Here is a 12,962-nt window from a genome sequence, read left to right as displayed (position 1 = left end):
CCCAATGCGCTGCTGAAAGAACATTTGTCATTCATAGTGCTGTGGTGGCATCTGTATTGCAGATGCGCTGCGGAGGTCAGACATATATCCATATGTCTGGCCCCCACAGCGCTTCTATAATCATATGCCTCTGCAGCGCTATGAATGAAAAGTATTCTATCATCAGCCCTTCCGGCCGGCCAGATACGCTGCTGTTAGAATACTTTTCATTCATAGCGCTGCGGAGGCATATGATTATAAAAGCGCTGTGGAGGTCAGACATATATCCATATGTCTGGCCCCCACAGCGCTTCTATAATCATATGCCTCTGCAGCGCTATGAATGAAAAGTATTCTATCAGCAGCCCATCCGGCCGGCCAGATATGCTGCTGTTAGAATACTTTTCATTCATAGCACTGCGGAGGCATATGATTATAAAAGCGCTGTGGGGGCCAGGCATATAGCGTTACCTGGCCCCCACAGTGCTTCTATGTATATATGCCGCCTCAGCACTATGAAAGACAAGTATTCTTTCAGCAGCACATCGGGCCGGTCGGCTACCCAGCCCGATGCTCTGCTAATAGAGTACTTTTCATTCACAGCGCTGCCCGGGGCATATGATAGCGATGTGGGGGGAAAATATAATGCGCTGTGGGGGGGGGAAATATAATAATGCGCTGCAGGGGGAAATATATATATGCGCTGCAGGGGGCAAGATATATAGAAGCGCTGCGGGGCCAGACATATACTTCCCCCAGCGATTCTATATATCTTTCCTTACCGCAGCGCTTCTATTTGAAAGCCCCGCCGGTAGCCCTGAATGCCTCCTCGGTACCGGCCATTAAGGGTTCCCAGTGGGGAATTTAAAAATGAAAGTAAAATACATTGTACATCGCATGGGAGTGGGGCATGCCGCTTGCTCCCCTGTTTAATAACTTCTGATCACATCGGGTCTCAGAAGTGAGACCCAGTGCGATCAATCCCTCAGCCCCTGTACTACAACCCCCATCATGGAACAGGGTCTGTTCCATGATGGGGGTAGTAGTACAAACACTAATGAAGCACTCCCAGCCACTGACAGACTCCCGCAGCAGGGGAATTACTACTCCCATCATGGAAACAAGTCTGTTCTATGATGGGAGCAGTAGTAGTCCCTCAGCACTGCAGGAGTCTGCTGATGTCACCTCTTCTGAGCATGCTTAGAAGTAACAACGGATATTATAAACCAGGTGGCAACGGATGACATTATGGCTCATCCATTTGCCATAGAGTTCAATGTTAAAAATAACGGCCGTTAATTTACTCCTTTTTTGATAGAAGAAAAATTTGCGCATGTGCCGTTTTTTCTTCCGTCACAAATAACATCTGTTATTCATGATTGGCTATAACAGGTCATAACAGATAATCAAAAAATCCTATAGACTTTAATGGAATTTTGTAACAGACGTTTAACATCTGTTTTTAAGGCTTTTCAAACGGAAGTTTATAACTGGTCTTTTAGCGGAGCAACTTTATAGCGTGAAAGGGGCCTAAGAAGCTCAAATCCACATTGAGTCCGCTGTTTTTGGAATCAAAAAGCAATATCATTTTAGCTTCAAATGTCTTTCTCTCTTGTGTGTTTTTGAAAATCCAAAAAACAAAACTGCAACATTTTTTTCATTTTGCATCTGCATTACTGGGCTAATACAATTACTCAAATTTACAATATACAGTCATGGCCGTAAATGTTGGCACCCCTGAAATTTTTCAAGAAAATGAAGTATTTCTCACAGAAAAGGATTGCAGTAACACATGTTTTGCTGTACACATGTTTATTCCCTTTGTGTGTATTGGAACTAAACCAAAAAAGGGAGGGAAAAAAAGCTAATTGGACATAATGTCACACCAAACTCCAAAAATGGGCACCCTTAACTTAATATTTGCTTGCATGCCCTTTGGAACAAATAACTGAAATCAGTCGCTTCCTATAACCATCAATAAGCTTCTTACACCTCTCAGCCGGAATGTTGGACCACTCTTCCTTTGCAAAGTGCTCCAGGTCTCTCTTATTGGAAGGCGCCTTTTCCCAACAGGAATTTTAAGATCACTCCACAGGTGTTCAATGAGATTTAGATCTGGACTCATTGCTGCCACTTCAGAACTCTCCAGCACTTTGTTGCCATCCATTTCTGAGTGCTTTTTGACTTATGTTTGGGGTCATTGTCCTGCTGGAAGACCCAAGATATCGGTTGCAAACCCAGCTTTCTGACAATGGGCTGTACAGTGCAACCCAAAATCCGTTGGTAATCCTCAGATTTCATGATGCCCCAACAACCCCAAAACATAATTGAGCCTCCACCATATTTCACTGTAGGTACTGTGTCTCTGTGTCAGCAGTGGGGTCCTCCTGGGTCTCCTGCCATAGCATTTCATTTCATTTAAATGTCGACTGACACTGATGCTCCCTGAGCCTGCAGGACAGCTTGAATTTCTTTGGAACTTGTTTGGGGCTTCTTATCCTCTATCCGGACTATCCTGCGTTGACACCTTTCATAAATTTTTCTCTTCCGTCCACTCCCAGAGAGATTAGCTACAGTGCCATGGGTTGCAAACTTGATAATGTTGCGCACCGTGGGCAAAGGCAAATCTAGACCTCTAGAGATGGACTTGTAACCTTGAGATTGTTGATATTTTTTCACAATTTTGGTTCTCAAGTCCTCAGACAGTTCTCTTCTCCTCTTTCTGTTGTCCGTGCTTAATGTGACACACAATGCAAAGAATAAGTGAACTTCTCTCCTTTTTATCTGCTTTAAGGTGATTTTTATGTTGCTCACACCTGTTACTTGCCCCAGGTGAGTTAAAAGGAGCATCACATGCTTGAAACAATCTTATATTCCCACAATTTTAAAAGGGTGCCAATAATATTGTCCAGCCCATTTTTGGAGTTTGGTGTGACATTATGTCCAATTTGCTTTTTTTCCTCCCTTTTTTGGTTTAGTTCCAATACACACAAAGGAAATAAACATGTGTATAACAAAACATGTGTTACTGCAATCCTTTTCTGTGAGAAAAAATTCCTATATGAAGAAATACTTCTTATATATACATTTTTTTTATTGTGAATATGGTAACATATTGCAGTATAAATATATTTATTGGCATAGTGCAATTCAAGCAATACATAGTCACCAATTCTATAACCTGTACTTATCTTCCATAATTAGTGTTGCTCGCGAATATTCGCAGTTCGAATTGTATTCGCGAATATTGCATATTCGCGAATATTCGTGAATATAGCACTATATATTCGAAATTACGAATATTCGCTTTTTTTTTCACAGTACACATCACAGTGATCATCCCTCTCTGCTTCCAGCTTGTGTGGTCTAAAGAAGGCTCTAATACTACTGTGTGAGACCGCCGGGCGAATATTCGCATATGCGAAAATTCACATATGCGAATATTCGCGAATGTTGATCCCTCCCTTCTGCTGCTTCTATCAAGTTACACTGGTATACTTGCTATAAAGTTCCTAAATTTTCACATATGCGAATTTACACATATGCGAAAAAACTGCAAGTCCTTCTAGCATCACTCTGAATCCTATTATCCTTTTGAGTATTGCCGTATTGTCTGTATTGTCTGTTAAAAAAAATTCCGTCTTCCATTGCAAAAATTTTACTTTAGCAACAAACCTGATTGTTCCAGAATTGTTTACAGACACATTAAAAAATAATAAACAATCATAGGTGTATATGTACAGTTCAGAATACTGCCAACACATTATACCTGCATTTAATGGGAACTATAAAAAGATGAGAATTAGAACTCATAACCTGCACAAGCTCCTCTAGCTTAAAAAGAAGCATAGACATATATAAAAAAAAATATATATATATTTTTATGCACAGTAGGAAACAAACACAGACTGTCCATGAACTTATGACAGAAACCCGAGAGACCCCATTATAGTCAATGTGGTCTTTCGGGTGCTATATGTTTCTATCACTTATTGGATCCTCCTGTGATACATCAGAACATTAGAAATGCCGTATATATTTGAATATGTCAAAATGACTGAGAATTCTGCACACCTTCAGTATCCACAGTATAAAATAATGAGTATAAAATAATGAGTATAAATAAAAATAAGTATAAAATAATGAGTTACAACATCAATCAAACCAAGGCATCTGAATGACACAGACCTTGTGATTCAACAAATAGTGTTTTTTGTTTGTTTGTTTTTTACAGTAGCACAACTGCAGGCCACAAAACAGAGATGCCTTTAATACCACTGTCTGTCCCAATGTGTATCCGACTGGGCTGCACCAGTGAATTTGCATAGGAATTGTCCTGCGCCTCTATACGGCTTGTGCTTTCTATGAGACTTCCTTTCAAGGAAACCCAAGTACCCTTGGCTGCATGCATCAAACACTTCACATATATGCTGCACAACACGTCCCCAAGTCATATGGGGACCACAACACTTTTAGTGCAAGTCCTTATCAAAAGGGATGCATCATCTGTAAGGGACTACTGCAGTTAACGGTATACTAACTTTCTAATACAGATAGAATGGTAGGGGCAGAGTACAATATCAAATCAGGTTTTTCAGGCAAAATTGAATGATGGCTTAGTTTTAGGATAGATAAATAGACAGTTAGGCCATGCGGGGCTACTGCAGCTCAGCTCATTGTATATACATTTGGGCGCTGTGACTGGCCTGAACAGCTAATGCCCATCAATCCCATCAATCAGTTATGGAAAGCCTATTCTAGGGATAGACTATTATTCAATTATGGTTGGAAAATCTATTTAACTCTAGAATGATCCCCTTATTGCCCCACTAGTCCACTCAATCTGTTAGCACAGAGGAAAAGGTCCTTTAATTGGGTCTTAGAGCAATCAGTCTCCTTTCTGTCTGGTATTCAGTCTATCTCTGGGCTACAATTCTTTAAACCTACACTGTTTAGGCAATTGGTCACAATGTCCCTTCTTATCTCTGACACTAGCCCACTGTCTTGTCTCACAGCAACTGTACTCAGGCCAGCTGTGCCTCTGGCACTTAACAGAGCTGCTACAGCACATATTTACTAATTTACTCCTTCTTCAACCTAATATATGCTCCTCCTTAGACATAAATTCCATGGTCAGGGGCGTAGCAATAGAGGTTGCAGAGGTAGCAGTCGCATCGGGGCCCTGGTGCCTAAGGGGGCCCCAAAGCACATCTGCCCCATAAGAGACCAGTATTATAACTGGCATTTGGTGCCCTGTTGCAGATTTTGCATCGGGGCCCAGAAACTATAAGCTATACCTCTGTCCATGGTGCAGTGTTCTGTATCATCTTACTACTCTCAATGTCAGTACTGAGCCATGGGCGTAGGCACTAGCTGGACTTTTTCTGCAAGATGGCCACCAAGAAACTATACCTCCTGGTGGTTGACAACACCAACAGAGGTTAGTAGCACAATTGAGTACAGTAGTGGTATACATACAGGGACATCCAGAAGTAATCCGTCAGGAAGCATTTATATTCCCAATCCTTTTCTAATCTACTTCTGGTTCAGGCTCAAAAACTGAATGAAAAACTGCCACAAAACTGTTACCAAATACTATGTGTGAAACCCTCCTTAGGAATCCTTCACACACAATATTTGTACTATTTTTACAAACTTTATAAAAAAAAGTAAATTTTTAAAGAGATTTTTATGGCTTTTTGGTGGTTTTATGCCATTTTAAACATACTTTTTTCCTGGCATTTGTTAGTAGTGATGAGAGTCATAGGCCATATTCGAATTAGCGATATTTCACAAATATATGGACGAATATTCGTCCTATAGTCGCGAAATTCGCATATTTGCTATGTTTGTTCTCTTTTTTTTTCATGTGAAAATGTGTGATGAAATTGGCATAGTGTGCATCTGCAATTATATCTTTCACCTAAAAAAACAAGAAAAATATGAATATTCGTCATTCCGAATATATATCACTGTATTCTAAATATTCGCAAAATCGCGAAGTGAAGATATTTGCAGTAAAAATTAGCATTTCCATTATTCGTGCTCAACACTAATTATTAGGACCTATCATGCTGGACATTGTAGACCTTTCATTTGATGTGAAAATGCTGAACGAAAATACATGTTAAAAATTTTACAAAATAAATAATATCACAAAAAAAGGCTTAAAAACACAAAGAAAAATAATTTTCTGTAAAAGCATTTATCACTCATCAAAGATACAATGTGTAAATAAAAACTTAAATTATTTTCTGTCAACTGTTTTTACATTTTACCGACATAGGGCATGCCTTAAGTCCACCTATCTGAATGGGAGCCTGACAGTTGTGTAGTTCTTTCCAGTCTGACCATAGTGCTCTCTGCTGCCACCTCTGTTCATGTCAGGAGCTGTCCAGAGCAGTTTGCTATGGTGATTTGCTCCCACTCTGCATAGTTCCTGACACGGACAGAGGTGGCATCAGAGAGCACTGTGGTCAGACTGGAAAGAACTACACAAACTGCTCTGTAGCAGCTAAGTACAGAAAGGATTAAGATTTGTTAATAGAAATTTTAAAATATGTTTAACTTTATGGCACCAGTTGATTTGAAAAAATAAATTTCACCTCTAAATGATTTATGTCTCCCTATTTGTTTTAATATTTATATATACCGCAGGCAGAAGCGATCAGGCATCTCCCTAATGATTCACGGTTCAGGTTGCATGAAAATCATAACAGGTTCCCTTTAAGATGAGTGCACGATTTTAAGGAAAACGTTCAAAATATATTGATAAAGTGTGATGAAAAAGCATCAGCTCCTTTCCCAATTTCATGTTTTTTTGGATATGTGTCACACTTGTTTCAATGTTTCAGATCATTAAAATACTTTTATTATTAGACAAAGATAACCCAAGTAAACGCAAGAATCCACTAAATTATAATTTCATTTATTGAAGGAAAAATACTGTCCCTACCTGGCCCTATGTGCAAAAGTAATTGCCCCCTCCCCCTAGCTACTACATCAATCAGTTAACCAAATACAATTGATAATTAGGTTTTCTCTCACAGTCACACCGAAACCTGTGATCTGGATTAACATCCACTTACAGGTCATCTGTGTGGGTCCAAATTCGGATGAGAGGTATAATTTGGCCAAATGAGAAAAGTTACATTAAAAAAAAAAGTGAAGATCATTTAACCCCTCCGCTATTAAAAGTTTGAATCACCCCCTTTTCCCATAAAAAAAAACACAGTGTAAATAAAAATAAACATATATGGTATCGCCGCGTGCGGAAATGTCCGAATTATAAAAATGTATCGTTGATTAAACCGCACGGTCAATGGCGTACGCGCAAAAAAAATCAAAAGTCCAAAATAGTGCATTTTTGGTCACTTTTTATATCATGAAAAAATCAATAAGTCCTATCAATGCATAAATGGTACAGTTAAAAACGTCAGATCACGGCGCAAAAAATGAGCCCTCATACCACCCCATAAGCGGAAAAATAAAAAAGTTATAGGGGTCAGAAGATGACAATTTTAAACGTATTACTTTTCCTGCATGAAGTTATGATTTTTTACAGAAGTACGACAAAATCAAACCTATATAAATAGGGTATCATTTTAAAGATAAGGTGTCGTTTTTACCGAAAAATGTACTACGTAGAAACGGAAGCCGCCAAAAGTTACAAAACGGTTTTTTTTTTTCAATTTTGTCTCACAATTATTTTTTTTTCCGTTTCACTGTAGATTTTTGGGCAAAATGACTGACGTCAGTACAAAGTAAAATTGGTGGCGCAAAAAATAAGCAATCATATGGATTTTTAGGTGCAAAATTGAAAGAGTTATGATTTTTTAAAGGCAAGGAGCAAAAAACGAAAATTCAAAAATGGAAAAAACCCCGGTCCTTAAGGGGTTAAAATACTGCTAGGCTGGGTTTCCACTTTGCAGTGTTTTTGAAAACCTGCTTTAGTTCGTTCAAAACAAATAAGAAATATAAAGAAAAGAATTATACTTCTTCTTGCTGGATCCACTCTGAGTTTTGGCTCATAAACTGCAGTGGTGGGTTTTCAAAATAACTGCTAAGGGGAAACCCAGCCTTAGGCTAAGTTTCCACTTGTTTTTTTTACTGGCAGTTTTTTTGAAAACTGCCACTGCAGTTTTTTAGCCAAAGCCAGAAATGTATTCAAAAGGAATGAGAAATATAAAGGAAGGACTTACACTTCTCCTCCCTTATGGATCCACTTCTGAATTTGGCTCAAAAACTGCAGTGGCAGTTTTCCAAAAACTGCCAGAAAAAAAAAACAAGTGGAATCCTAGCCTTAGGGTAGGGACACATGTAACGGATCCGCAGCGTATTTTATGCCGAGAATCCGCCGATGACCCGACCCATAGTGTGCTTCCAGCTGTTGCAACCCCCCACACCATCCCCTGGCCTGCTCGCAGCGGCAATCTGCTGCTCCCGGCAGATACACTTGCATCGCGAAGCAGCTGTGATGTCTAAGTACACTGTGTCTGTGCACAGTGACTCGCAGGCCCCTGTGTGGCTGTTTGGAGTGGTGTATATCTGCTGCATGAAGGCCAGGGGATGGGGCGAGTCAGGGCGGTCAACAGCTGGAGGCATGGGTTGGGTCACCGTCGCATCCACAGCATAAAATACGCTGCGGATCTGTTACGTGTGACCCTAGCCTTATGCTGTATTCACACACACAGGATCTGCTGCAGATTTATAGCTGAATTAAATTATTTAGATTCTGTACATGTGAATATACCCCTCACTGTATATCGATATGCTTTTATTTACTCACAAGCTCTGCATGTCAGTCCTACAGGGCGGTTAAGGTAAGGGAAAGCCAGGAGACATTTAGCGCTGTGGCACTTAAACAGCTTAGCCCCACCTCCTTGACCACATAGAGAGACAAGTTTGTATCATCTTTGAATACTCCTTAATGTTTCATATCTAATGATCTTTAAGAAACTAGAAATTATTTTTACATCATATGATAATACACAACTTAGGGCCAGGATCTCTGATGGTTTATCAATCCCTCTTTGTTACTGTTTTTGTTGTAAATAGGTATCAATTATTGCTCCTGTTTGAGAGTGACTTGTAAGTTTCTTTGCTGTTTTTCCTTTTTTAACCAAGATACTTCTTTTGTTTTGCTGATTATTTAATAAAATCTGATATACCCTAATGGCATTTAGTCTGGGTTCACACATAGCATTTTAATTAGTATTTTTTAGATGAAACCAGAAGTGGGTCCAAAATACAGAAAAAGTTGCAACTCTTTCCAGTATAGTTTTTTTCTGTATTGGTTCCACTTGTTTTGGTTGAAAATAAATACTCAAAATACTGACCTGTGAACCCAGCCTTAAGATTATTATTTGGCATTAGAACACATTAAAAATGACTTCATAACTATAGCTGGTTGTCATGTCAGCCCACAAACCAGCAGACAATGATGACTATCATAAGAAATGTGGTGTAAGCCTTTAGATAATAGTCTTGTAGTAATTGAGGCAGACCAAGACATTACCAATTCCCAAAAGCACTGACAGTCTTTTCACATGTGCTCTACAAAAGACTGTGATCCTGATACCTTTGCAGTGTTCTTTTGGAATATGCACTGGGAAAGCTTGCAGCAATTACGTCAAACATAGTCCCCCATTTCCCTGACAGAGGCCAGGAGCCTTCTTTTGGCCACTGTTGGGCTGGTACATGTCACTACACCTTTTATTCAGCTTTACAGAATAGTGCAGTTTGCTGCACCAGTCTTTACATAGGCATCCTGCAATAAATGTATACTGTATGATACATATTTCTTTAACATAGAAGCCTATGGGCAATGTATGATACTGTATAGCTATTTAGAGGGATACATTGTGGAGATATGTTGTGTATACTGGAATGTATACGTTCAACATACGGAACATTGCAATGGATATGTGAAAACACCCTTATAGATTTCTACTAATTTAAATGGTTATTGTTTTCTATCCTGATCACAAAAATATAAATCATTTAATATATAAGTAAAAAGATAGATAGATAAATAAAATTAAAAAAATACCAGGAGAGGAGCACAACTAAAATAGACCAAACATAGGTGGTGCACACTGGTCTATTTATCTATCTATCTATCAATACCAGACACCAGAACTTGGTGCAGAAAAGTAAAAATTTACTTAATCATTCCAGTTTTACAGAAGCAACGTTTCAGCAACCCCTCGAGCTTGAGAATGGCGGCTACGTTGCTTCTGTAACACTGGAATGATGCAATACATTTTTACTTTTTTTACACCAAGTTTGGTGTGCTGCTGGTGTCTGGCATAGATAGATAGATAGATAGATAGATAGATAGATAGATAGATAGATAGATAGATAGATAGATAGATAGAAAGATAGATAGATCATAGTAAAGAGGAATCTGAATAACGTTGTTACCTTGTTAAAACTTGAGTGCATCTCCTCAGGTCTCCCACAGCCATCCAGCATCCTGCCCACATGGCTGGCACTGAGGTTCCCATTGACTCCATAGGTATGCAGGACAGCTTCAATGAATTCATCCTCTGTGGCAATATTGTTTGCTTCTTGGGAATGAGCCATTGCCAGCCATACAGTCAATGTAAGTGCTAAAGTAACCCATATACTTCCACAGTGCCCCCTAGTACACATAGTACAGCAGCTGTATGTGCTCACTGTTAGAGCAAGGAGTTGACTACACAAACCTTGCAAAACTGGTTAGTTGTTTAAAAAAAAAGTGAGCAAGGAGTTGACTACACAAACCTTGCAGAACTGGTTAGTTGTTAAAAAAAAGTGTATATAGACAATAATAGCCAGTTTAAGTATGTTAGCATTGGCTTTGTATTCGTCTTACACTGCACAAGTCTATAGGCTCCTGCAGAGAAAGCTAAACTGTATCTGTCTTCTTCCACTTGTCCTCTTCAAGTGATAACTCAGCTAGTATTGTGGATAGGAACTGCCCTCTGATACCAGATGATATAAGCTCTTCCCAGTCTGTGGCAGATAAGGAAACACTGTCTCAGTGTCTATTAAACCTGCAGATTAAAACAGAAACATAGTAATTAATTCAAATATTACATCACAACCTGCAAAACATTGATCCCTCCGAGTATGTATTTCTTTCATTGCGCATTTTGTACTGTGTGTACTTTCCCTCTTTTCTTTGTCAATGAGGATTGTCTTCCTTTTAACTACTTCAGATGTTACTTGGCATCATGTAACCAGTAAATAGAAGCAGGCCAAGTTCTTCCATTAAATGGGTTATTGTAGAGCTCAGCACTGCACGGTCACTGTTTGGTGATTTTTTTTTACTTTAGCTTTGTTTAACACTAGTAGACTGTAGTAAATAGTATTTTTGGCTTGTTATTTCTTTCCTGGCAATAAGAAATCCTGACATCAAATGGAATCAGCCACTCATATTCCATTTTGTCGTAAAATATGAAACTCATGCTCTCTCTCTCTCTAAATATATGGCCATATGTATAGCTTATGGTGCCCTAGACACTCAGACTGAATATACCCTATAAGGCTGCATTTCCACTTGGCATTTTTTTTTTTTTTTGAAAACTACCATTGCAGTTTGTAAGCCAAAGCAAGAAGGGGAAAATCCCTCCTCTATATTTTCCATTACTTTTGAATTAGAATTTTCCATATGAATACTTGTCTGGCTTTGGCTCAAAAAACTGGCGGTGAGCTATACTTACCTACTCCAACTGCCCTGGCTGTAATCACGCCCCCTCAGCATGATTGACAGCACTTGTCAGCACTCTACTCCCTTAGCAGACAGAGAAGACCAATAACACAAGCCGTGCCTGGGCTGTCAATCACACTGATGGGGTGTGATAACAACCGGAGAAGAATGGACTAGGTGAGTATAGCTCTACACCCAGGGGATAACTTACGAAGCTGGCTGGGGACACTTTCAAACTCAATATCCTCACCATCACTGCCAGCAGGAATGTCTCCATGGGATGGAGAGGAAGAAGATTTTATGCTATATATTGCCTTTCCACGTGTTATATATGGTAAAATCGGAAGACAGGTTCCCTTCAACTGTTGCCCCCCTCAACACTGCTGCAGTAGGCCCAGACACCTGGTGACAAGTACAGCCTTAGAAAGATAGATAGATAGATTTATTTTTATTAATCTAATCAACATGTCTTGTACATCATACCAATATAAAATGATGGTATCACAACATTCTTTACTCTATTCACATAACCTAAACCATACTTTTTTTCCAAATTGATATCTAAGAATTCCATATTCTGCTAAAGCTATCCAATTTGCTCTTTTTTATACCAACAAATGTCCATATTGCATTACATTATATGCCTCATTCTTCCACATACTAACAATATAAAATCTAACTTGCCATCCAATTTCTATCTATAATAATTCTATCTCAAGTCTATGTTTCCATTCTTTACTTTTTAGCCAGTAAATTCCACCAAAATACGAACATTCAAAATGTTTCTTTAAATGTCACAGTCATTGAAAAAACTTGTCATATAGACATATGAAAAGTTTTGATTGGTTGGGGTCCGGGTGCTGCTGAGACCCCTTTGATCCCTAGAACGAGCAGGGAGATGTACTCAGCTAAACACGTCTTTTCCTGTTTCCCTCCTCACTGTATAAGATTGGTACCTTGGTACGTACCGAATCAATCTCCTGCAGTAAGCAGAGAGACAGGGTGAGAAGCGATCAGCTATATCTCCCCACTTGTTCTAATAATTGAAATCCAGCACCCAGATCCTGACCAATCATAACTTTTCACATGTCTTTATGTGAACAAATGTTTTTTGTTAATGAAAGCAACACTTTATTCGACTATCATACGTTTCATCCACATTTTTGCTCAAGAATATGTAGATTTTTATGATATCACATACTATTACATGTTTTTTTTTTTCAAAAGACGAGATTTCCTTTATAAACACGGAAACAAGTCCTTATCTGCCAAGGGAATTCACTTTTTT

At 39.0% G+C, this 12,962-nt stretch overlaps 1 protein-coding gene across 1 annotated transcript in view; it reads right to left on the bottom strand.

Annotated features, from left to right (window-relative positions):
• The window catches only part of SLC39A8 (solute carrier family 39 member 8), a 51,120-nt gene extending 40,042 nt beyond the window's left edge, over nucleotides 1-11,078 (bottom strand). The window contains exon 1 of the mRNA XM_056551797.1: nucleotides 10,405-11,078. Coding sequence (XP_056407772.1) covers nucleotides 10,405-10,635 — 231 coding nt within the window. The 5' untranslated portion in view covers nucleotides 10,636-11,078. The remainder of the gene's footprint in view (nucleotides 1-10,404) is intronic.
• Nucleotides 11,079-12,962: the final 1,884 nt, after the last annotated feature.

Source organism: Hyla sarda, chromosome 1 (assembly GCF_029499605.1).
Source record: "Hyla sarda isolate aHylSar1 chromosome 1, aHylSar1.hap1, whole genome shotgun sequence".
Taxonomy (NCBI): Eukaryota; Metazoa; Chordata; class Amphibia; order Anura; family Hylidae; genus Hyla; species Hyla sarda.
The sequence above is the reverse complement of the archived record's forward strand: the minus strand, read 5'-3'. Positions and strand labels throughout refer to the sequence as shown.